The sequence below is a fragment of the Physeter macrocephalus genome, chromosome 14 (assembly GCF_002837175.3).
Source record: "Physeter macrocephalus isolate SW-GA chromosome 14, ASM283717v5, whole genome shotgun sequence".
NCBI lineage: Eukaryota > Metazoa > Chordata > Mammalia > Artiodactyla > Physeteridae > Physeter > Physeter macrocephalus.
The window spans coordinates 103869023-103892749 of record NC_041227.1 but is presented as its reverse complement, the minus strand read 5'-3'; the positions used below and the strand labels follow the sequence as shown (position 1 = coordinate 103892749).

Here is a 23727-nt window from a genome sequence, read left to right as displayed (position 1 = left end):
CCGGACGCGCAGGCTCAGCGGCCATGGCTCACGGGCCCAGCCGCCCCGCGGCACGCGGGATCTTCCCACACCGGGACACGAACCCGTATCCCCTGCATCGGCAGGCGGACTCTCAACCACTGCGCCACCAGGGAAGCCCCAGAGGCAGGGTTTGAACCCAAGCGGTCTAGCTCCTGAGCTTGTGTTCCTCACCAATCCACTCTGCTGCCTTCCATACTTAGTACATAAACAGCAAACACACACTCACACATACACAGCACACAAAATACTACCCATGTTCACACACAACACACACACATACACACACAATGCAATTTATATTCACTGCGCACGTACACACGTACACACACACACACACACACGAATGAATGTCGAGTCATTGGTTTTTCTGGCTGGCACCCAGAACAGGAATGAGCTCACCCAGGGAAGGGAGATCTCTGTGGTTCCAACCGGCCAGCCCAGGTATGCCCAACCTTCACCTCACCACTGCACCCCCTTACCCAGTCTCTAGTCCCTCTCCCTCCAGGAAGCCAAGTCCAGCGCAGGGAGTGCACTGCAGTTGACAAAGTCCCGAGGGAACGTGTTGGACATGAAGATGTTGTTCTTGGACACGACGGTGATGCCTGTGTTGTCGCAGATGATGCGGGGCAAGGAGATCCTGGCCAGGGCCTGCTGTTGCTGCGGGCTGAACACGCCCTTGTTCTGCCACCAAAACCTGCACGGGAACACCCCTGGCCATTGTACCTGAGGCCCTCCTGGGCCGGGAGGGCGTCCACCGGCTGGAGCTGCTCCCGGATGACAGAGGACCACGGCAGACACCGGCCCCCCAGCACGGGGGAGCTCCAGCCCCTCAGGCAGCCCAGGGGGGTTCAAACAAATAGAGCGCCGCTCACAGCTGCCCAGCTGCCTCCCCCGCCCACGCCCCAGCAGCCTCCGGGCACCGCTGATGACAGACGGGGAGCCAGGCCCACACTCATTCACAATGTAGCCAGGGCTACATCCACGTGGGAAGAAAGGCTCTTGAGGGTGGTTTATAATTTGTCCACCCGGAGTGGGACACCTTTTAAAAATGATCCCAAAGGCGCGATTCAGGCTAGGGTAGAACTGGGTGTGATAGATGTCACCCCAGGGAAATGACAGTAGGAGCAGCCGTGGGAAAGCAAGGATGGGACCTTTCAACAGAGACCGGCGGTGCCGTGGCGGCAGCCCGGGACCCGGAGAAGTGACTACGAGTGGCATTTTCTCTCTTCCCTCCTTTACAACCAAGGGTCCGGGTCCCTCCTTGCCGCGCCCCCAACAGATTCAGGGCACGTTAGGGATGACCGTGAGGCTCCCCACAACGCACTCCTTCTAGCAGGAGGAAGCTGGGGCCCCCGAGGCTCAGGGACAGGCCCACCGCCACGCAGCGGGCCTGAGCCCCTCGGCCTCTGTCCTCACCGATCGCCGTCGCGGAGCTTCCTGAACTGGGTCCCGATGAGGCAGGCGAGAAGCAGGCCCACGCGGCCATTGCTGTTCAAGGGCTCGGCCACACCACCCATCCAGATGTCGATGTTGTTGGGCGTGCCGTACTGGGCCATCAGCTTCCTCGCTAGGTCCAGGTTCTTCAGGACCGTGCCCAGCTCGCCCACCGTGCTGGGCTGCGGAAGCCCGCAGAAGCGCCTCCAGGCATTGTACCCTGTATGGGGGGAGGGGAGAGAGGCCCGTGGGTGGGTCCCAGAAAGGCCACCTTCCCAGCACAGCGAGGCCACGTACTGAGGTACCCGAGGGAGGGGAGGACAACAGAGGGGCTGCTACCAGGCTCTAAACCCCACAGGGAACCCTCCGGCCTCTCCAGGGGCCTGGGGACAGCTGGGTCTCTCCAGGAGCCTCTCTGTCTTCCCCTTACCTTCCCACCCTAAGGTAAATCCTAAATTGCCATAACTGCTGCTGGGTCCAAGAATAGGAGCATCTCCCGGCCCCCTGTGGAGATCTCAGACCCGTGATGGGCGCAGTGTGTCTAGAAGAATCAGCCACACCAGCTATCTTATAACACAGGCACGGGCGTGGCATGAGGCTGATCTGGGCTCCGATTCCAGCTCTGTCATGGACTTGGCTGGAGAACCTGGGCAGATTCTGAATTTCTCCAAGCCTCGGTTTCCTCATCAGTAAAACGGAGGTGATAATAATCTCTTCCCCTCAGAATTCATGTAAAATGAAGCAAAGTGAAGTGAGATGGGGACAGATTTTCAGACTGTGGGCGGGGGCTGTGGTTATTACGGTGATGCTCTAACTTGGAGGGTTACAGCAACACCAAGGAGGCGGGAGGTGCTGGAAATGGGGCAGATGGGCCCAGGGAGAGGTAGGGGCCTGATCTCAGACCGCATCCTAAGAGCAACATTCTGGGGGTTCGGGGGAGCCCTGGGCAGCTGGGGGCACTGGAGAGGGCAGGCCCTGGAGTGGGAGGTGGGGAGGGGCGGGGCCGGGGAGGCTCCTCCAGCCCCTCACCTGGGAGGCTCCTCCAGCCCCTCACCTGGGAGGCCATGGTCCCGGCTGCGCTGCATGTTTAGAGCGGGCAGGTCCAGCCCGATCCTCATGACCTGTTCAAACAACCGCTCCCGGATCTCATCCACCGCGATTTGGTTCTGGCGATTCAGCTTGGCAGGGGTGGCCATGAGGCCCCGGAGGATGGGGTCGATGCCACCTGGGGCAAGAGGAGCAAGGCTGGGGGAAGGATCTGGCTCAGTATCAGAGCTCAGACCGGAGTCAGGTAGAACCGGGGGGACTGCAGAAGAGGGCTGGGCACACGCGGCTTCTGGTGTCAAGGTGTCCCCAGCGGGCAGGACCTCACTGAGGCTTTGAGGTCTCCGGGGGTAATGCCATGCAGACTGGCAAGGCTCAGGTGCTCCCAGCCCCTGACCTCCTGGGTCACTGAGAATTATTCAATACAACACCCAGGAAGGAGCCAGCTCCTTGCAAGCCATCTCCCCCCGACTCTTTGTTATCAGATGTGCAAGCAGAGTCAGGTGAACTGAGGCTGGAAAGTCAGATCAGATGCCCAAAGATGGAAGGACGGAGGATTTGTTCCACCCTAGCTCCCTGTGACCAAGCCCACCCCCATCCCACCCTCGGCTGCCAGCTAACTCACTCCTGGCCTAGGTCCTGCTCACCTTCCAGCACAACCCTCCAGCTGGCAAAAAAGACCTTGCTGAGCGGAACACGAGGGTTGGGCTGCATAGGCTGGTACTGATTGTTCAGGCGGAACATGAAGGGTTGGATGAGGGTGTGGCCATAGCGGAAGGCGTTGGTGAAGACGTTGGCGATGCGCGGGTCCACCGAGTCATTGTAGGAGCGGTACTGGGGCAGGTACTTCCTCATGGCCACCGGCCCCAGCACCAGGGGCAAGTAATCCCGGTAAGTGATGATCTAAAGAAAAGTCACGCAGAGCAGCCTCTCCACTCACCCCGCCCAGCAGATTTTTCGCCTGCTCCTGACTCGGGGGATCCCTCCCTCGTATACGGCCAGGGATTTGCCTCTCACAGCACTGGAGCTGAGTCTCACAGAGTGGCATCGAGTGGCATAAACAGAGCTCTAGTGCTTGCCTGCTGTGTGCCCTTGGGCCAGTTATTAACCTCTCTGAGCCCCAGTTCCTCAAATGTAAATTACGGGTAATTATGCTGCTCTCTGCCCTAAAGTATTACATTTAAAAAGGGCTTTGTTAGTCCTTGCAATAGCTCCCTTGCCCTTGTTACCCATGGTCCCATTTCTCCTACAAACTTACTAGCTCCTAGAGGGCAAGGGTTGTATCTCATTGCTCTTGAAATTACTCAGTGCCCAGCAAGTGCCTGGCTCACAGTAGGGTTCAATATATTGCCTGTAGGAGGAGGGGAAGCAAAATGGAAAAGGGCCACCCTAGATGCTTTCTCCCAGTGAAAAGAGAAGAGATGGAACAGTCCCACTCTAGATTCTAGACTCTGGAATTTCCTCTGAGGTTTAAATGAATCTCACTTACTTTCTTAGTGCAAATTGAAAACTCATCCTCAGCACCAGCAACTCTCTCCCCTCCAGGGTCAAGGAGTATTAACAAGGAGTGTGCATGTGCATGCGTGTGCGTGTGCGTGTGCGTGTGCGTGTGGGTGTGTGTGTGTTTATGTCTTGGAGAGACAATGGGGATGCTGGAGCACCAAAAGTTGGGAGAAGGAGGGACTTCCCTGGTGGCGCAGTGGTTAAGAATCCGCCTGCCAATGCAGGGGACGTGGGTTCGAGCCCTGGTCCGGGAAGATCCCACATGCCGCGGAGCAACTAAGCCCGTGCGCCACAGCTACTGAGCCTGCGCTCTACAGCCCGCGAGCCACAACTACTGAGCCCGAAGTGCCACAACTACTGAAGCCTGCGCGCCTAGATCCCGTGCTCCGCAACAGGAGAAGCCACCGCAATGAGAAGCCCGCACCCCCCCACGAAGAGTAGCCCCCGCACACCGCAACTAGAGAAAGCCCGCGGGCAGCAGCGAAGACCCAACGCAGCCAAAAATAAATAAATAAAATAAATAAATTTATTTAAAAAAAAAAAAATGTTGAGAGAAGGGAAATCCCCTGGCGGTCCAGTGGTTAGGACTCTGTGCTTCCACTGCAGTGGGTGCAGGTTCGATCCCTGGTCGGGGAACTAAGATTCCGCAAGCCACGTAGTGCGGCCAATAAATAAATAAATAAAGCATTTAAACATTTCCAAAAAAGTTGAGAGAACACCCCCCCATGGATAAGCGAGGATAAGGAGAGCAGGTGAGCTGTGATAGAGCTATAAAGAAGAGGGAGGGGCTTCCCTGGTGGCACAGTGGTTGGGAGTCCGCCTGCCGATGCAGGGGACGCGGGTTCGTGCCCCGGTCCGGGAAGATCCGACATGCCGCGGAGCGGCTGGGCCCGTGAGCCATGGCCGCTGAGCCTGCGCGTCCGGAGCCTGCGCTCCGCAACGGGAGAGGCCACAGCAGTGAGAGGCCCGCGTACCGCAAAAAAAAAAAAGAAGAGGGAGTGTGCAAAGGAGCCAAGGGTGATGATGAGATGAAGGAAAGGAGAAGCATTTACTGAACAGCCTCTGTGCGCCAGGCACTTTAGAACCACCTGTTTCAACCTCCCAGTACCATTCCCGGTGGACAGGAAAGTATCAGTAGAAAGGTCAGCAAGCCTGGGAAAGAGGGGATGGAAGGCAAGTGACCCTTGTCAGGCACTTAGTATCTGCCAGGTGTTTTCATATGTGTCCTTTAATCCTTACAGTATCATGGATGAAGAAACTGAAGCTCATGAGGGTGAATTTGCACTGCTAAGATGTGCCACAGGCATGTCTGGATCCCAAGTCGGCCGACCCCTGGCATCACTGATACGCAGGACTGCCTACCTGGACCATGGCTCCCACGATCTTTCGGGCTTCCTGATACAGCTTCTCTCCATTCCAGCAGGGGTTCAGGCGCTTGAGCTCTGTGGCCAGCCGGTTGTGCTCCCGCAGCAAGAGTGTGTGCATGGAGGTTAGCTCAGGCATCTCACTTGAGCGGCTGTCCCCTTGGGGAAGCAAAAGCTACTGTCATTCCTAAGACCTCCCTCCCAGAAAGGAACTGCTCCGCTGAAACCCTCTCCCAAGCCAAGGCCTCAAATGCCCCTTACCCAGACCTCCTCTCCACCCATCTTTCCACGCCATGCTCAGTTTACACCTCCTCCAGGAAGCCTGCCTTGATGCCCTGGTCCCCCATAATAGCTCTCCCTCTCTTTAGTGGCACTGCTGGTCAGAGATGCTCATTCACTAAGCACCAGATCTGACACAAGACTTGCCACCTTCCCACACCTGAGACTGGTAGCACCTTGAGGACAAGGACCGTGGCTTGTGCCTTTTTGTATCTGACCCTCCCACCCAATGTATACATAGACACATGGGGTTTAACACAGTGCCTGGTACAAAATAGGAGATCCATGACTACAGCTTGATTGACTTATTCTCTTGATTCAGGGAAGGCCAAAAAGTAGCATGCACGTTGGCTCTCCCTATTTTCCTGTCCATGTGAGACACAGTGAATGATCACAGCCCTCTCTCCTGCTAAAATTGGATGCAACCTCAGAATCCTTCTTAACACAGGACTCTAGAAGGCCAGTACCATCTGCTCAGAACTGCCACCCGCACCTTACTGCATGCTGATTGGGCAGCCTGCTCAGGGCAGGGAGTCAGGGCACAGGACGTTTGAAGTCCACCCCTGAGACTGTGCAAAAGAACAAAGTGTGACCCTCTGATCCCCCTAGTCTTCCCCTAAACCTGCTCTGGAAGTACCAGAGGGTTAGGGCCAGGCCCATTTCTGCAGGACGCTGGTTTCAGTCCTCCACAGCTCTAAAGTTTGTTGAGGAGGATATCCTCTGAGAGCAGCTTTTCCTTCCCACAACCTGACAGAGCTCATGACCATCCAGGCTGGGAACACGTGCCTCAACACCATGTGGAGGCCAAGGAGTGCTGCTCTTCCCCCACTAGCCCAGAAAAGCCCACACTGGTGCTGACCTTGATTCTCCTCCCCGGGGCCCAGCCATCAGGAGCCACCAGGAGGTGAGGTTGGGAGGCCAGAGAGAAAGGCCTCAGACCCACTGTTGGGTTTAAAGGTAAAAGCGTAAAATTTCTGGGCACTACCACCGTCATTGCCCCATCCATATCTCCAGGAATGCCAGTTGTTTAAATCGAAAATCCCACCCTCTCTTATTACAGGGAATCAAGGTGGAGAGGTGGTGATGTTCTGGAGCAGCTCTGTCCAATAGGAACATGAAGATGGAAATGTTCTACATTTGAGCTGTCCTGTATGGAAGCCACTAGCCTACGAGGCTGTTAAGCACTCGAAATGCAGCTAGTGCAGTGGAGGAACCTTGTTGTTAATTTAAATTAACTTACACGTAAATGAAAATAGGCATGTGTGGCAAGTGGCTACCATATTGGATACTGTGATTCTAGAGGGTGAGGGTGCCATGTTGCTCTCTGTCCCTTCAGTTCCCTGTTCCTGGAGGACTCAACTTTCCTCTCTCCCAGAGCCCAGAGGGAAAGAGAGCGGCAGAGAAAGGGTTGAACAGATGGACAGAGGCTCGCTCCTTGGCCATCCCTGAGTCTCCTTCTTAGGTTTGGGGTTTTGTTTTTGTTTCCCCTCTCTGGCTCCATCCAACTTGTTACCAGGGCAACTGGATTAATATCATGAAGTTGATGAGGACAGTCTCTCTAAATGCAAACCCACAAGGGGCTCTCAAACAGGCCCGCTGTGGCTCCGGTAGGGGGCACCCCTGAGTCAGCCCAGGTCCCTGCCCAGGACTGACCTGCCAGGAAGCAGGGGATGCTCGCGGTGCGGTTGGTGAGCAGGCAGGGGTCATCGTGCAGGTTGTCGAAGGGCAGCAGGGCCCGGCCGTTGTCATGGAAGCGGGTGTTGACGGCCAGCAGCCCCAGCTGGTTGGTCAGGTTGCGCAGCCTCGTGGCCAAGGGGTCCTCGCTGCCGTACACCATGCTGGCGTCCACGAAGGAGGTGAGCGCGTTGATCTGGTTGCGGATGGTGATGTTGCTCCCTTTGCAGGCTGGGCTGGAGCGGAAGAAAGGGATGCAGTCACGTTGGTTCTTGATGCGGGGGTCATCGGGCGGGATCTGCGGCACAGAGAGAGGCCCGGCGGGCTCGCTGAGGGCAGGGACAGAGATCAGGAGTGGCTTTCCCCGTCCACCCTCCTGAAGGCCTTAATTCCCACCTCGGAAGCAGCCTAGAGCCCAGGACCAGAGGGGGCAACCCAGACACTAAAACGGAGCTCCTCGGTCCCCTCGGCTGGCAGGAAGGCGTCTCAAGGCCCCCAGGGGATCAGCCTGAGGTTCCACCAGCACAGCGCCTCCGAGCTGGAGGGGTGACGAGTAGGACGCTGGCGTGGGGGATGTGGGGCCCCCTGGAGGGGGTGTGGCCAGTCCTCTGACCCCTCCCCCCAAACCTCCTTTCTCTCCTCTTTTCTGTCTCTGCTCCTCCCTCCTCTGTTCTCTAGATCTGGTATCTACACTCTCCCGGGGGGCCTCCTCTTCCTTTCCCCTTCCTCTCCCGTCTCTGTCTCTTCCCTGTCCCTTTCCTCTCTCTCCCTCTGGCCCCTGTGTCTCCCTCCCTCTCTCTCGGATCCTCCTTCCTTCCTTCTCCCCTCGTCTACCTACTCTGCACGTGCCTCGACCAAGCAGCCCACTCGCAGTCCTGCTCCAACCCCAAGACCCAGCCTCTGTGTGATGTGGGCTTGGGGAGAGGGAGCCCGGGAGTGGGGAGGGAGGAGGACTGAGCCCCCGGCACCTGCACACAGAGGTTTGAGGGACGGTGGGAAGGTCCCTAGCCCAGAGCGGTGGGGGATGGGGGCTCAGGGCCAGCCTTGCTGGGAGCCAGGGAAGGAAGGCTGGGCACGGAGGGAGGTGTTCCCTTCCGGGAACGCTGCCCCTCCCGCGACCCGGCAGGCTGGCCGGTGGGGCAGGGAGGGAGTACCTTGAGCTGGAAGCAGGGAGGCTGCTGCTGGCAGCTGGTCTCGCAGTTGACGCCAGTGAGGAAGGAGACGCGGGCGGCTGGCTCGGGGGTGAAGTCGAGGTCGTGGTCGAGCAGCTGCCCCCACTGCATGAACATGAGCGAGCGCTCCTGGTCCGGGGTCAGGTTCTCCGTGGGGAAGCGCACGATGGCGTTGGAGACGGCGCGAGCCTGCGGGACACGGGGAGTCAGGGGCCCTGGCCTCGGCCGGACCTCTCCCACTCCGCGGGCCAGGGCTCACCAGGGGCACCGGGAAGCCGTTGCGCTTGACCCCGGGCGTCCAGCCGAAGGGCAGGGAGAAGCCATCCTCGTACTCCGCCGGCAGCCAGCGCGCAAAGGCGCGGTTGGAGGCCCCTAGCGTGGGGTTGCGCCTGCAGGGGTGGGGGAACAGGGCGCTGACGCCACGTGGCCGGGACCAACCCCCTCTAGCCACCGGCCGCCCGCCGAGGGGCGGTCCCCAGCGGCCGCACCTGTTGTTGCACTTCCCGGTGATGGTTCGGTACTTGTCCTCCTCTGGGCACGTCACCCCCAGGTCCTGGTAGGCGCAGCCGCTAGTCTTGGACAGCAGGTTCAGCTGGGCCGGTGTCAGCACGTCTGCGGGGCCGGGAAAGTAGGGGGCGAGTGGGAGCTGAGACCCTATTTTCTATCCTCTGCTGGGGAGCCTCGGTTGGGGGGGTGTGGTCTGAGGACATGGAGGGGACGCTAGGATGCCCGCTGAGACTCCCTGGAAGGAGGGTTTGGGGGAACCACTGGGATTGAGCGAGGGTCTGGGATGTAGAGGGAATGGTACCCGTGACATTGAAGCGGCCTGGCCACAGGGGCCGCAGCTTCCTCTCCAGCAGGCCTAGGGCCACGTGCAGGTAGTCCGCAGCCCTCACAGCTGTCCTGGTGGCCGCCACTGGCTGCTTGAAGTAGGACAGGAGTTCCATGGGGCTGGCCGAGCCACTGTGAAGCCGCTGCTTGATGCTGCTTGGCGGAGGGAGGAGGGAGGGCCAGAGAAGGGAGGCAGAGACGCTCAGCAGAGCCCCAGCCCAGGGTTCTGGACACAGAGGACAGCGCAGACAGACCCACAGTTAGGAAGCAGGTTTCTCTTTCCAAACAGCGTTTGGACCTGGGTGCCCAGAGGCCAGGCCATGGGAGGCGTGGTTTGGAAGATGTTCTCACACGCAGAGATAAAAAGACTGACAGACAGACGGGCCCCACGCCCAGCCACAAATTCCCCACTGCCTGTTCCTTCTCTGAAAGGCCTGGGACAGCCTGGCCCAGAGCCAGGCCGTACCCCGGCGCCCCACCTTTCCCTCCGCTCCTTGTAGGCTTTGTCCACTAGCCGCTTGGCCTCCTCCACGCAGGTCAGCACCAGCGACGTCTCCACTTGCCCCAGGACAGCTGCCCGGAACGGGGGTCACGAGGTCAGGAAGGGGCCCAAAGCCTCCATCAGGCCCTAGAGCCCGGGTGGCTTACACTGAGGAAAGGTATCCCGGGGACTCAGAACCTCCCCCAACACACCACCTTCTCCCTTCCTCCTGAACCGTTACCTGGAGCGGCACCCTCAGAAGGCTGGGGCGTGGCTAGAATGACCAGGAGTCCTGCTAGGCCCAGGGGCAGCTTCATCTCTGCAGCAAGACCCCAAGCCCAGTAAGGGTCCAAAGCCCACGGGGCATGTAGGGAGAAGAGAGCCCCACGTCCCTCTCCTCCCAGGCCCCTCACTTCCACCTTCACCCCCCAGTGCCCCCTCAGCGGCTTCTGCTAGCAGACGGAGTCCAGGACCCTACCTCCAAAGTTCCAGTGCTCCAACTGGCACTGACATCACCTCTGAGCAAAATCTGGGCTTTTATGTCCTCCAAGCTGGGGGAGGGGCAGGGCAGATGAGGCCCGCCCCTGGAGACTGAACTCTCTCTCCTCCCCACCTGGGCCCGGGGTGCCTAGAAGAGAGTTCTCTGATATGGGTGAGACAGGAAGGAGAGGAGGGACCAGAGAACTGTCTCCAGCCTTTGAACTTAGCACCCCCAGAGTTTCTCAGCTCCCCATTGTGTGCCTAGACCAGTGCTGTCCCCAGGGGGTGCAGACCAGTAACCACCCCCCCTCCAAAATTCTGGTTCAACTGAGTATCCAAGGTTCCTTTGAAAGGGACAAAAGTTAGGAACTGACAACCTAACGAATTATGGGAAACAGAAGGTGAAGGGGAGACCTGGAGTGATGATGGCCCGATCTGCCTCAGGGCACCATGCCCCACCCCCAACAGTAACCTGACCCCTGTGGCCAACCTTGATGGGCAGCCCTCCATTCTTGGAGAAGGCTAAAGGGACAGGAAATCTGGCTGGGGACCGTTGGGCTTCACAGGAAAGAAGACCCTGGGGGCCGTGGGCTGAGGACCAAGGTTAACTTCCTCTATCCCTCTCTTCATCCCCTTTCCTCTTGGCTTTTGGTAGGGGGCTGTCTCCAGCATCCCACCATCTGCCCCCAGATTTCAGGAACCAGGAGAGAAGCGAGCTGGTTGTGGTTAGTCAGTTGGGTGACACAGCCCAGTGCCTCCCAGGGACAAGATCAGTGTCGTTAGGATTTGCATTAAACTTTTGAAATAGAAGAGGGAGAAGCCCTGGGGAAGACCGGCCAAAGGACTGCCATTCCGCAGCAGGAAAGGTACCCTACGACTAATGACTGTGTCTGTCCACCTCCCTGTACCCTCGTCAGTCTGGGCACGTGCCAACCGTGGCCCCCATGTCCTGTTTGGCCTACCCGCACCTCCTATCTTCAGATACCCTCCTGCACTCACTCTCACCTTCTTTGCCCAGACCACATCTTGGCCAAGGAACAAGGGACAGCGACATCTTCCCAATGTGCCCAGTGATCCTGTCATCTGCCAGGAAGCAGAGTCCAGGGGCCCATGAGAGAGGAGGCCATTCTTCCAGCCTTGTTCTGCCAGGGACTTGCTATGGGTGAACTTGGACGAATGGCTCTTTGTGAATCAGGTTCTAGAATTTTATAAGCTTTTGAAAATACTTTTTTTTTCATCCTGTAAGTAACATATAGTTCCATACATGAAATGTTATAGAGTAAGTAAATAAAATATTTACAATCAGGTGAGGTTATGGGTAATTCTTTTTCTTTCCAGGTTTGCCATCTTTCACATAAATAAGAAGCAGGAAGGAAAATAATTTCCCAGAATCCCACCACTCACCAATAACCCCATTTCATAATTTGATATCCTATATGTAGATATAATATGTATTTTAAACCGTGGTAAGAACATACTTAAGGGGAGTTCCCTGGCAGTCCAATGGTTAGGACTTGGCGCTTTCATGCCATGGCCCGGGTTCAATCCCTGGTCGGGGAACTAAGATCCCACAAGCCACGTGGTGAGGCCAAAAAAATATATTATTTTTAATATTTAATATTACTTTAAATATTATTTTACAATCTACTTTTTAAAAAATTTTATTTATTTATTTTTGGCTGTGTTGGGTCTTCGTTGCTGCGCGCAGGCTTTCTCTAGTTGCGGCAAGCAGGGGCTACTCTCCGTCGTGGAGAACGGGCTCTAGGCATGTAGGCTCCGGTAGTTGTGGCTCGCGGGCTCTAGAGCACAGGCTCAGTAGTTGTGACGCAAGGACTTAGTTGCTCCGCGGCATGTGGGATCTTCCCAGACCAGGGCTCGAACCTGTGTCCCCTGCATTGGCAGCCGGGTTCTTAATCACTGTGCCACCAGGGAAGCCCCTACAATCTACTTTTAATACTTAATTTAGCCTGGACATCTCTCTGTCAATAAAAAGAGATTTATTTCATTTCTATGTCTGCGTAATATTTGGTATGAAATACTATGTTTTATTCACTAATCCTCTCTTGTTAGATACTTGGGTCATTTCCTATTTTCACTGTTATAGGCAGTACTAGGGTCATTATCCATGGAGTTAAATCTCTAGTCGCATCTTCAGTGATTTCCTTAGGCAAAAAGTCCTAGAAGTAAAATTGCTGCATATTTGGGTATCCACATTTTTAAGGCTTTCACCCTCCCATCAACCACATGCATGAGAGCATCTGTTCCACATTGCCCTCATCAACTCTGACAATTAATGTTCCTTTACTCTTTTAAGGGAATTGTCAGAGCCCAAGAGGTAAGAGACATTTAATACAAGTTCCTCATAGCACAGATGAGAAAGATGGAGGTCTGGGAAGGTAATAACTTTGCCTAGGGCAGCAGTGTGACACAGCTCAGAAAAATCTAGTTGTCAGGTCTCTTGACTTACAAATGAGTGCTCTTTACCCAGTGGCCTCTGCAGGTTTATTCCTGACCTTTCACTCAGGCATTTATTCAATGAGTAGGTACCGAGCCCCCGCACATGACAGGTACTCTGCTGGCCATTGGGTGCCCTCCATTGAGCAAAGGCCTTTTCCTCCGTGAGCACAGGGGGATGCAGGCCGATGGCAGCCCAACAACCTTGTGCAGGGTTCTTTGGGAACATCAAAGAAGGCTTTTTTTGAGGAACTGGTGCTTGAGACTGTCTTGAAGAATGTTTATAAGTTGGACACAGGGAGGAAGAGCATTCTGGACCCAGAGGATGACACAGCAAAATCCTTGACACAGGTGGCCTTCGTCCAGACAGTTCCAACATGGGGGACGGGGTGGGGCAGGATGAGGCTGGTAAGGCAGGCAAAGGCCCAGGACACAACGCTCTTGCTGACCTCCTGAGAAGTTCTTGTCCTGAAGGCTCCAGGGAGCCATGAAGGCCCTGAAGTGCATGGTCAGAGTTCATTTTAGAAAGCTCACTTGGGCTACCAAGTGGAAGGTGCACTGAGGGGACAGGCCCAGAGGCCAAGTGCCAGGCAGGAGGCGTTGCAGTGATTCATGGGTGTCAAGAGACCTGCCCTGATTTCTCACGGGCGGTGTGGAGGCAGTGAATGCAAAACTAAAGCCTTTTCAAAGGATGACGTTAAAATGCCCTTCACTCTCTATCCATGTGGAGGGGGTAGAATTCTCAAGATTTATAATCCCCAAACCACCTGCCTTTGGCTCAGGGCAGGGGCTGTGGGTCTCCATTTGTGTGCCGAGGTTTGAGATGCTCTGTGATGATGTGAGATGCTCTTTATGATGTTTCCAACCAATTAATAATGGCCCAGGTGGGATCACTGTAAGGCTGCCCAGTCTGTACCTCTGTTGATCTCTCATCTAGGCCCTATTTGTCTGGCTCAGGCGTAATTGAGGCTCAGAGGGCTTCTCAGCATGCAGAATAACCAGAAGGAGAATATGTCTGCCAGAGGAGATATTTCAGACAAGCCTTGTCCCACAACTTACCCCCTAGCTCCCTATCCTGGGCGTGGCCTCTGGAGGGCACTGCTGAGACTGCTACATCTCATGACTATAGTCCTGTGAGGGAGCCCCTCCACCCACCCACACCTACTGCCCTCCTTCTCTCCGTTTGCCTTCCCAAACATCCCCACTCCTAGGGTGAAGTCCAACTGTCTATGGGGTAACGGGCTCTCTCTGCTACTGCTTGCAAAACAGCTTGTTCTTTCTTAATGCTGTTTAGGAAACAGTTCGGTTGGGATTGCAGCCAGATTTCCTGTGTGTGTGTTTGGTTGGAGTGAAGGGGGCTTATGGAAGCCGGGGAGGGGACGGGGGCAGTGACCCCTCAAACATGCCAGTTGCACCCAGTACGAAGTCCTTGTTTTCTCTCTCTTTAAAGTTTTAAAAGTGAATTTAGAATTAGGCAGGTAAGAAATACCTGGATATCTTTTGAATAAAATTAAGATATTACAGGTCAGTTTCAAGCTCCCTCTAGATTAGGTTATTACACCATTTCCAATTACAGTCCCTTTCCCCCAATCCTGAGACATAAACACTTTTTTGTCATTTTTGTGTTTGTCCTTCCAAACCTTTTTACTTTACATTCATTTATACATATGGATCTGTGGGAAATAGTCTTCTTTATTTTTCCATAAACGATATCACGTTATACACATTGCTCAGCACGTGCTTCTCTCACTCAATAATACCTCTCGCAGATCTGTTATCATGTGCTACTTAGAGAACTATCTCACTTTTTTAACTGTTACCCAGTATTCTTCAGATGAGGTATACCGCCACTACGCCACCCTTCCTCTATTGATGGAAGCTGACATTTTTCCATTTTTCACTATTAAAAACAAAGCAGCAAGAGCCTCTTTGCGCACACACACGTGTTCCCCTGGGTAAAGATTGAGAAGTCGGTCATAGGTTTTGTGCATTTTAAATTTTTAATAGCTATTACCCAACTGTCCTCCAAATGGTAAAATTCTCGTAGGCAAAGATTAGAATCACATTATTGGTTCAATTTTTATTTATTTGATTAAGAGTGAGATTGTGCATCATTGTATGCATATTATCTCCTCTGTAAATTTCCTGTGCTTGGTTTTGTCCAGTTTCCTATTGATTATCACTCTTTTTATTGAAGTGCAGAGGTTATTATATGTTCTGGATGAACAGTCATCTGTCAGCTGTCATGTACGTTGCTAATATTTTTTTCCAGTCTTGTCACTTTTCATTTATGTTTTTTATAGGTCTTAATTTTGAGGTGGTCAAATTTATCAATCTTTTCTTCTATGGATCTTCCTTTTCAGACTTGTTTAAGAGGATCTTCCCTTTTTCAAAAATCATATGTATATTCTTCTAAAGCCTTAATACTTTGATTTTTCACATTTAGATCACTAAACCATCTGGAATGTGTGTGTGTGAACAGTGTAAGAAACCAAGCTACCTTCATTTCTTTCCAAATGGAAAACCAGTTGTCCCAGTGCCTTTAGCTGAATAATCTGTCATTTCTCCACTGAGCTGAGATGCTACTTTTATCACTCACCATAAATGTGTCTGTGTTTCTAGATTATTCTATTCTACTGATCTACTAGTCTAGCTGTCAGTTCCGATTTCGATACCTAATCGTTGCAGTTGCCACAACTTTCTAATATGTTTTGATTTCTTGTGAGATAAAGTCTCCTTCCTCATTCTTCTTTTTCAAACGAATCTTCAGCATTCTAACATACTTTCTCTCTCTTGTGAATTTTTGAGTGTCTAGTTCCATGAGAAATCCAGTTGAGATTTTTATTGATATTGTATTCAATTTATACACAAATTTGGTGACAATTGGCATCTTATGATATTAAATCTTCCTATCCATGCACATTCATCCATTCAACATGTATTTACTGAGCACCTCTGTGCCAGTACTGTTCTTGGCACTGGGGATATAGCAATTAACAAATTACTTGGTCTCACGGAGCTTACATTCTTGAGTAATACAATATACCATTTTATTTGTCTACTTTTATAGTCTTCATTGAAGTGTTATTGTTTTACCCTCTTGTTAGGTTTATTCCTAAGTACTCTCTTTTTGAAAAATGTATATACATTTAGACTTTGAGTTTCTCCACAGAACTTGTAAAATCTTATAACTATTCTCTTTCCCTTAAAAGCTTTCAAGGTAAGGATTTTTTTTTAAATTAATTATTTATTTGTTTTTGGCTGCGTTGGGTCTTCATTGCTCCGCGCAGCTTTCTCTAGTTGTGGTGAGCAGGGGCTACTCTTCGATGAGATGTGCGGGCTTCTCATTGTAGTGGCTTCTCTTGTTGCGGAGCACGGGCTCTAGGCACGCAGGCTTCAGTAGTTGTGGCATTTGGGCTCAGTAGTTGTGGCTCGCGGGCTCTAGAGTGCAGGCTCAGTAGTTATGGTGCATGGGCTTAGTTGCTCCGTGGCATGTGGGATCTTCCCGGACCAGGGCTTGAACACGTGTCCCCTGCATTGGCAGGCGGATTCTTAACCACAGCGCCACCAGGGAAGTCCCAAGGTAAGTATTTTTAAAGAAAAAAATTTAGTATGCTTCTTTTGGTTCTCTTTAGAAGGTAAATTCATAGAGCAGAAAAGCTTTGGACATTTTTAACCCTCCATTCTACAGAGGTTGCACTTCCTATTTACTGAACAAGATTAAAACATTTTAAAGAGTGAACATTCAAGCTTTTGTTGTTTTCAAATAATGGTTCCCAAATTTGTTTAGGGTAGTATCGTAAAGGTAAAGACAGTTAAGTTACATGACTATGCAAATGTTTAATGGTTATTCAGTTAACCCCCTTTATACTTGTGGTTATTGGTGGTGGGGGTGGGATGGGTGGTAAGCTTCCATGAGTCAAAGTTCTACAAAAATAACACTAAAACTAAGAAGCAGTGAAACTCAAAGTAAAAGTATTCAACAGCGTCTTTATCCATCGGACAGACTAGTTAAAATTTAAAAGGGCGGAAAAAGCCAGTGCCAGTCAGCATGTGAAAAGATACGTGTAGATTGGCTCCATGCCATGGGATGGCAATTTGGCAATGTCAGTTCAAATCCAAAATGTACACTTGCTCCGACTCAGCAATTCTACTTCCAGGAAGGCATTTATCCTTCAGATGCATTCTTAGGAAAACAGAAAGCACAAGGGTCTTCATTTCAGCCTCATTTGCAACAACCAAAAGAGTAGAAACAAGCCAAATGTCCATCAAAAAATTTTTGCCATACTGTGGTACATCCACATAATGGTGTTTTATGCAGGCTTTAAGACTAAGGAGGGAGGTCTATATGTAGCAATAGAGAAAAATACGTAGCTGAGGGAAAAGGGCTTGTTACAAAACATTATATACAGTATAATGTAATTCACGCAAAACACACATACACACACACACGCCACGCACACACGCATTTTAAATATACATAGAACATTCTAGAAGCAGACGCAGAAGCCTATTAACAGTGGTTACCTTTGGGGAATGGAACAGAAAAGGCTGAGGAGGTGGAGGCTTTACTTTAAAATCAATGCCCTTCTGTTTGTGAGTTTTACCAGGAAAATATAATAATTTTTTCACAAAAGAATTAATAATCTCTCCCTCCACCTCAACCCCCCCGCAAACTTTTTGGGTTACTTTTACTTCGATTTCTTAATATGAGGTCAAACATTACCAAAGATTGAAATGATGACCTTGACACACCTGGCATTCAGGATTAAGTGCTTCCCCTGTGGGAGACTTCAGTAGTGTGACCGATAATTTGGCTAAATGTAGAATTCAAGTCCAAATTTCTTTCTTTTCGGCACTTGGAAGATATTGCTCTATTATTTTTATGCATCTAGTAATACATTTAAATTCTCTGTTACAGGTAGACTTCCAGCTCCTGTAATACGACGTTAATCCTGGCTTCAGGCAAAGCAGAATTAACATGGGCTACAGGATCCATCGGCCAAACTTGACGGTGAAGATGTCCCAGAAGTGAGACATAGAAGTGAAATTGTTGGAGAGCAGAAAATAACAAGAGTTGTGGGAAACCCCCAGGGAGACAGAAGGAGCCTGGGACCTGGTGACAGAAAGACAGACTAAGAGGGGATGAGGGCCAGGCATCTCCAGCAGGGGGTGGGGCTAGGGAGAACTTTCTAGTTATGCTGTCCTCTCTGCAGGGACTGCAGGCAGGAAAACAGCCCCTCAAGGCCAACAGAAGTTTGCGAGAGCGGTGCTGGACCCTGGCCAGGTTCAGGAGTGGAAACAACAGGTTCTTTCCTCTGCCCTGAGGACCAGAGTACTATGACCTAAGGGGAAGTTCTTGCCTTGACAGAGGAACATGGAAACTCCCTAATGGGTAAGGACCCACGGTTGAGGGTAGGTAGGAAACAGAGAATGGATGAGTTCAGATTTGGTATGAGTCTCCCACCATCCCCACCGCCCCCTTATCTTTGCCCTGTACACACTCCTTAACTCAACAAAAGGGGCACGTCCTGGGGAATAGGCTTTCTTCCTCCTCCCAGGTCATGACCAAGTAGAATTTATCCCAGGAAAGTAATGTTGGTTTAACACTCCAAAATCAATCAGTGAAATTTGCCATAACTAAGAAAAATGGTATGATCTCTCATTACATGCAGAAAGATCATCTGACAAAATCCAACCTCCATTACTGATTTTTCTTTTTTTTAATGTGGAGAAAAGGGAACCCTCCAACACTGTTGGGGGTGGGGGGGGATCTAAACTGGTGCAGCCACTATGGAAAACAGTATGGAGGGTCCTTAAAAAACGAAAAATAGGGAATGCCCTGGCAGTCCAGTGGTTAGGACTCGGCGCTTTCACTGCCGGAGCCCAGTTCAATCCTGGGTCGGGGAACTAAGATCCCGCAAGCATCGAAGTGCAGCCAAAAACAACAACACCAGCAACTAAAAATAGAGTTACTATATGATCCAGCAATCCCACTCCTGGGCACACATCCAGAGAAAGCCATAATTCAAAAAGATACATGCGCCCCAATGTTCATTGCAGCACTATTTACAATAGACAAGACATGGAAGCAACCTAAATGTCCATCGACAGATGAATGGATAAAGAAGATGTGGTATATATACACCATGGAATATTAGTCATAAAAAAGAATGAAATAATGCCATTTGCAGCAACATGGATACACCTAGGGATTATCATACTAAGCCTGAAGTAAGTCAGACAGAGAAAGACAAATATCATATGATATCACTTATATGCCGAATCTAAAATCTGATACAAATGAATTTATTTGCAAAACAGAAACAGACCCACAGACATAGAAAACAAACTTATGGTTACCAAAGGGGAAAGGGAAGAGAGGGATAAATTAGGAGTTTGGGATTAACCTATACACACTACTATATATAAAATAGATAACCAACAAGGTCTTACTGTATAGCACAGGGAACTATATTCAATATCTTGTAATAAACCATAATGGAAAAGAATCCAGAAAAGAATATATATGTGTGTATATATATGTATATATATATGTAACTGAATCACTTTGCTTTACACCAGAAACTATTACAACATTGTAAATCGACTATACTTCAATTAAAAATAAATTAATGCTGATTCTTTTTAAAGTTTTATTTATTTTTATTGAAGTATAGTCGATTTACAATGTTGTGTTAGTTTCAGGTGTACAGCAAAGTGATTCAGTTATACATACATATATATCGATTTTTTTTCAGATTCTTTTCCCTTATAGGTTATTACAAAACATTGAGTAGAGTTCCCTGTGCTATACAGTAGGTCGTAGTTGATTATCTATTTTACGTACGGTAGTGTGTATAAGTTAATCCCAAACTCCTAATTTATCCCTCCCTCCCCTTTCCCCTTTGGTAACCATAAGTATGTTTTCTTTCTTTCTTTTTTTAAAAAATAAATTTATTTATTTATTTATTTATGGCTGCGTTGGGTCTTTGTTGCTGCGTGCGGGCTTTCTCTGGCTGCGAGGAGCGAGGGCTACTCATCATTGCGGTGCGCAGTCTTCTCATTGCGGTGGCTTCTCTTGTCGCGGAGCGCGGGCTCTAGGCATGCGGGCTTCAGTAGTTGTAGCTCGTGGGCTCTAGAGCGCAGGCTCAGTAGTTGTGGCACACGGGCTTAGTTGCTCCACAGCATGTGGGATCTTCCCGGACCAGGGCTCGAAGCCATGTCCCCTGCATTGGCAGGTGGAGTCTTAACCACTGAGCCACCAGGGAAGTCCCCGTAAGTTTGTTTTCAACATCTGTGAGTCTATTTCTGTTTTGCAAATAAAGTCATTTGTATCAGATTTTAGATTTGGCATGTAAGTGATACCATATGATATTTGTCTTTGTCTGACTTACTTCAGGCTTAGTATAATAATCCCTAGGTGTATCCATGTTGCTGCAAATGGCATTATTTCATTCTTTTTTATGACTAATATTCCATTGTGTATGTATACCACATCTTCTTTATCCATTCATCTGTCGATGGACATTTAGGTTGCTTCCATGTCTTGTCTATTGTAAATAGTGCTGCAATGAACATTGGGGTGCACGTATCTTTTTGAATTATGGCTTTCTCTGGATGTATGCCCGGGAGTGGGATTGCTGGATCATATGGTAACTCTATTTTGTTTTTCTTTTAGTTTTAGTTTATTTAGTTTAGTTTATTTAATTTAGTTTAGTTTATTTAGTTATTTTTAGCTTTTTTACTGTTCTCTATAGTGGCTGCACCAACTTACATTCCCACCAACAGTGTAGGAAGGTTCCCTTTTCTCCACACCTTCTGCAGCATTTATTATTTGCAGAGTTTTTGATACTTCATTGTAGTTTTGATTTAATGCTGATTCTCTTTAAAACAAAAAAAAAACACCTCTCTGCAAACGAAGGATAGAAGAGAAATTCCTCAAACCCAGCAAAGGGCATCTACAAAAAAAACCCTATCACTGACATCATAAGAGTGAAAGACCGACTGCTTTCTCCCTAAGACCAGGAACAAAGCAAGTGTGTCCTTTCCTGTTATTTCTATTAAGCATTGTACTGGAAGTTCTATCGGTGCAGTGAGGCAAGAAAAAGAAATTAAAGGCATCAAAATTTGAAAGGAAGAAGTAAAACCGTCTTTGTTCATATACAATATGATCACATACGAAGAGAATTCTAAGGAATCCATAAAAAAGCTACTAGAACTAATAAGTGAGTTTAGTAAGGTTGCAGCATACAAGGCCAAAATACAAAAAACAGTTGTGTTTCTGGGACTTCCCTGGTGGCGCAGTGGTTAAGAATCCGCCTGCCAGCCCAGGGGACACGGGTTCGAGCCCTGGCCAGAGAAGATCCCACGTGCTCTGATCCAAGCTGCCACTCCCACTGTTCTCATCTAAGGGCAGCCATCCTCACCTTTGCCCCTTGGCCCATGGAGAAAAGGAGAATGTGCAACCATCGGCCTGGTGGTTCCCCACACAGAACCCCAACTAATCACGCTGTCACGGCCCCTGCGGTCCTTCTGCTGTCTGTGCCACCTCTAGGCGTGGAGGTCTGTGCAGAATTCTCCCACAGGTGCCCTGCTTTGAGGTTTCTGAGTGTGATCTCCCACCTGTTTTCAGTCCTTTCTGAAATCCTGCTGTTTCTAGCCTATTGGGTGTCCCCCTTCTTCAAATGGAACTATGTATGTTGTTTATTTGCATGTTTGGCTGGGTTTCTTTACCTCTATTATCCCTATGAATCTGGTCCAGGAGAATCAAGATTGCAGTATGTAATCAGTTCAGTCCACCACCTTGAAACTGGTGCCTTCTCTCTTCCTGTCTCCCCACCCCCTTCCCAGGTCACTTTCTTCCTCCAGGACCCTGACCCAACTCCGAACACCTGGCCCTGCAACCAGGAACTCAGGAAGCTGCCAAGCCTTCCTAGGAAGAGAATTCCAGAGCTGCTTGGTCTTCTTGGTGTTCATTAGTTTTACCCCAGTCACCGTCAGATGTTAACTCCTGGGTTCTAGAGTGGAGTCCGAAGCCCACCAGGACCCGCCCCTCAGGAGTCCTTCATCCCAGATAGAGCCCAGCATGGGTTTTGTGAAAATAGACTTTATTATAATAAAATGTCTCTTTAAACAAATGCCCCCACCATTCCACACCCCTGGAGACCAAGGTGGGCGGGGGGCATTCAGTCTCAATCTCCCACCACAGCAAAGGAAACATGCAGAGACACTCACCCAGCCGGAGGGGGAGGGGGAGGGGGAGGGAGGTGGCTAGGGTAAGCGGGGAGAGCCCCCCACCCCAATCTGAACAGGGAACGTATGAAAATAGCTGCATAAATCTGTCCTCTTCCCCAGGCCCCCGACTCCAACAGGGGCCAGAGGGAAACGATGCAAAAGAGAGGTTGAATCTGATGAGCAAAATAAGGCAAACCCAACTCCTGCTTTCTGCGCGCTGGCCTGGGTCTCAGGCCAGGAGGGCGGCTGGCAGGAGGGGAGCGCTATGGGGCGGGGTCAGGCCCGCTTTGGCTTGGCCTTTCTCCTTCCCGGGCCTGTGCAGTGGAAGGGAGATGGAGGAAGCTGGGCTGAGGCACTGAGTATGTACATATCTACACGGCTCCACCCCCCCGCCGCCCGCCCCGGGCGTGGGGGGCTCGGCAGAATCCAGTGCAAAGTCTCCTTCAGGGAGGGAAGACTTGATGAGGATGGCCAGCGCCGTCGGAGGGAACAGGGTCCCCGGGCCAGGTGTGTGGAGGCCAAGGAGGGACTAGCATCGCATGCTGGACAGCAGGCGGAGGTGGGAGAACCAGGAGTCACGAGTCCACATCCAGGCCTGGCTCTGTGACCCAGGTGCTCGGCCCCTGTGGCCGACCCGCTTCCACACGCCGCGGCTCAGGCTGCCCTCCTGTCAGAGGGAGATGCCCATCCAGAGGACTCATCCGCAAGGGCTCATCTAGCTCTGACCTTCACCGAGTGTAATTCCCATCCGAGTGCCAGAGCGCTGGCTCGGGAGAACGAGAGTCCAGGGCCTTCCCCAAGCAGCCAGGACAGTGCGCCGGGGCCTCGGGCCTGCAGGACGGGCCGCAGCGTCACTCCTTCTTCCCGGAGCCCAGTTTCCTGAGGAGCTGCTTCCCCTTGGAGAGGAGACCCCACACCTTCTTGCTCGGGCCCTGTGGCACCCCCCATTCAATCCCGGCGAAGCGGCCAGGGCCAGGAGCACAGGGCCAGCCTGGGGGCGCTGGGGGCCCTTGTGTTGAGCTGGCCCAGTGCTAGAAGGGGAGGGAAAAGGGGCAAGGTCAGGGCCTGACCCCCAACCCTACCCGCCTCCGACCCGCCACAACCTCAGGGGCCTGCAGACCCCAGGTCACGGAACCACAGTCGCGAACCAAAACCCACCGCCTGGCTACTGCCCCGCACAGAGCACGGAGAGGCAAACGGGCGCCATGATGCTGAGGGAGCACTGAGCTGGGAGTCGGAAGGGACAGACGTGGAGTCTCATCTCTGCTCTGTTCGCCTGGACCTGGGCAAGCCCCTCCCCTTCTCTGGGTTTCTCTGTAGGAGGCTGGGCTCAAGAGTCCTTGGACTTGACCCTCGGGTTGGGTGCTCCAAACCCCCCACGTCATCCCCTCCCAACCGAAGGGACGCCGGAGGGAGCCATACACTCCAGGAACGATGGTTCCTGCACCAGCGCGCAGACGGAAGGAGCAGGCCCGCACAGGCCAGCAGACGCGGTGTCCGAGGGCCTTCAGGGAGTGGGGGAGCGCCCACCCCATGGGGAGGAGATGGAGACTCCTCCTTGAATGGCCCCTGAGAGGGCTGCAGGGAGCCCGGGGCCAGAGGGGACTCTCGGTCGGGCGGCGCTCAGCGCCCACCGCAGCTCTGGAGGCTGCTGCCCCGCCCTTAGCTCGTCTCCCTCGCAGAATCTCCTCCTCGCTCTGTTTGCCACCGTGAGTGGCTCCCCCTCTGCCACAGGCCCACCCAGACCGTGCCG

General features: G+C 51.7%; 2 protein-coding genes across 4 annotated transcripts in view; one reads left to right on the top strand and one right to left on the bottom strand.

Moving 5' to 3' along the window:
• Positions 1-5388, top strand: part of LPO (lactoperoxidase) — a 31591-nt gene extending 26203 nt beyond the window's left edge. For both annotated transcript variants that reach the window (XR_008619171.1, XR_008619172.1), the window contains exon 14: positions 5244-5388. The gene's annotated coding sequence lies outside the window, so the exon portion shown is untranslated. The remainder of the gene's footprint in view (positions 1-5243) is intronic.
• Positions 105-10248, bottom strand: MPO (myeloperoxidase). 2 transcript variants are annotated; one of them, XM_055090150.1, is made up of 11 exons: positions 10045-10248; positions 9802-9895; positions 9300-9475; positions 8751-9103; positions 8474-8680; positions 7299-7617; positions 5365-5525; positions 3147-3402; positions 2510-2680; positions 1438-1675; positions 105-715 (listed from the first exon to the last, which is right to left on the bottom strand). In XM_055090150.1, the coding sequence occupies exons 1-11, from the start codon at positions 10118-10120 to the stop codon at positions 508-510; spliced, it is 2259 nt and encodes a 752-aa protein (XP_054946125.1). In that variant the 5' UTR covers positions 10121-10248; the 3' UTR covers positions 105-507. The 2 variants fall into 2 exon arrangements, 1 of the variants encoding a protein (XP_054946125.1); XR_008619173.1 differs by lacking the exons at positions 5365-5525; positions 7299-7617; positions 8474-8680; ... (2 more) ...; positions 9802-9895; positions 10045-10248 and having other exon boundaries at positions 105-1675; positions 1886-5236.
• Positions 10249-23727: the final 13479 nt, after the last annotated feature.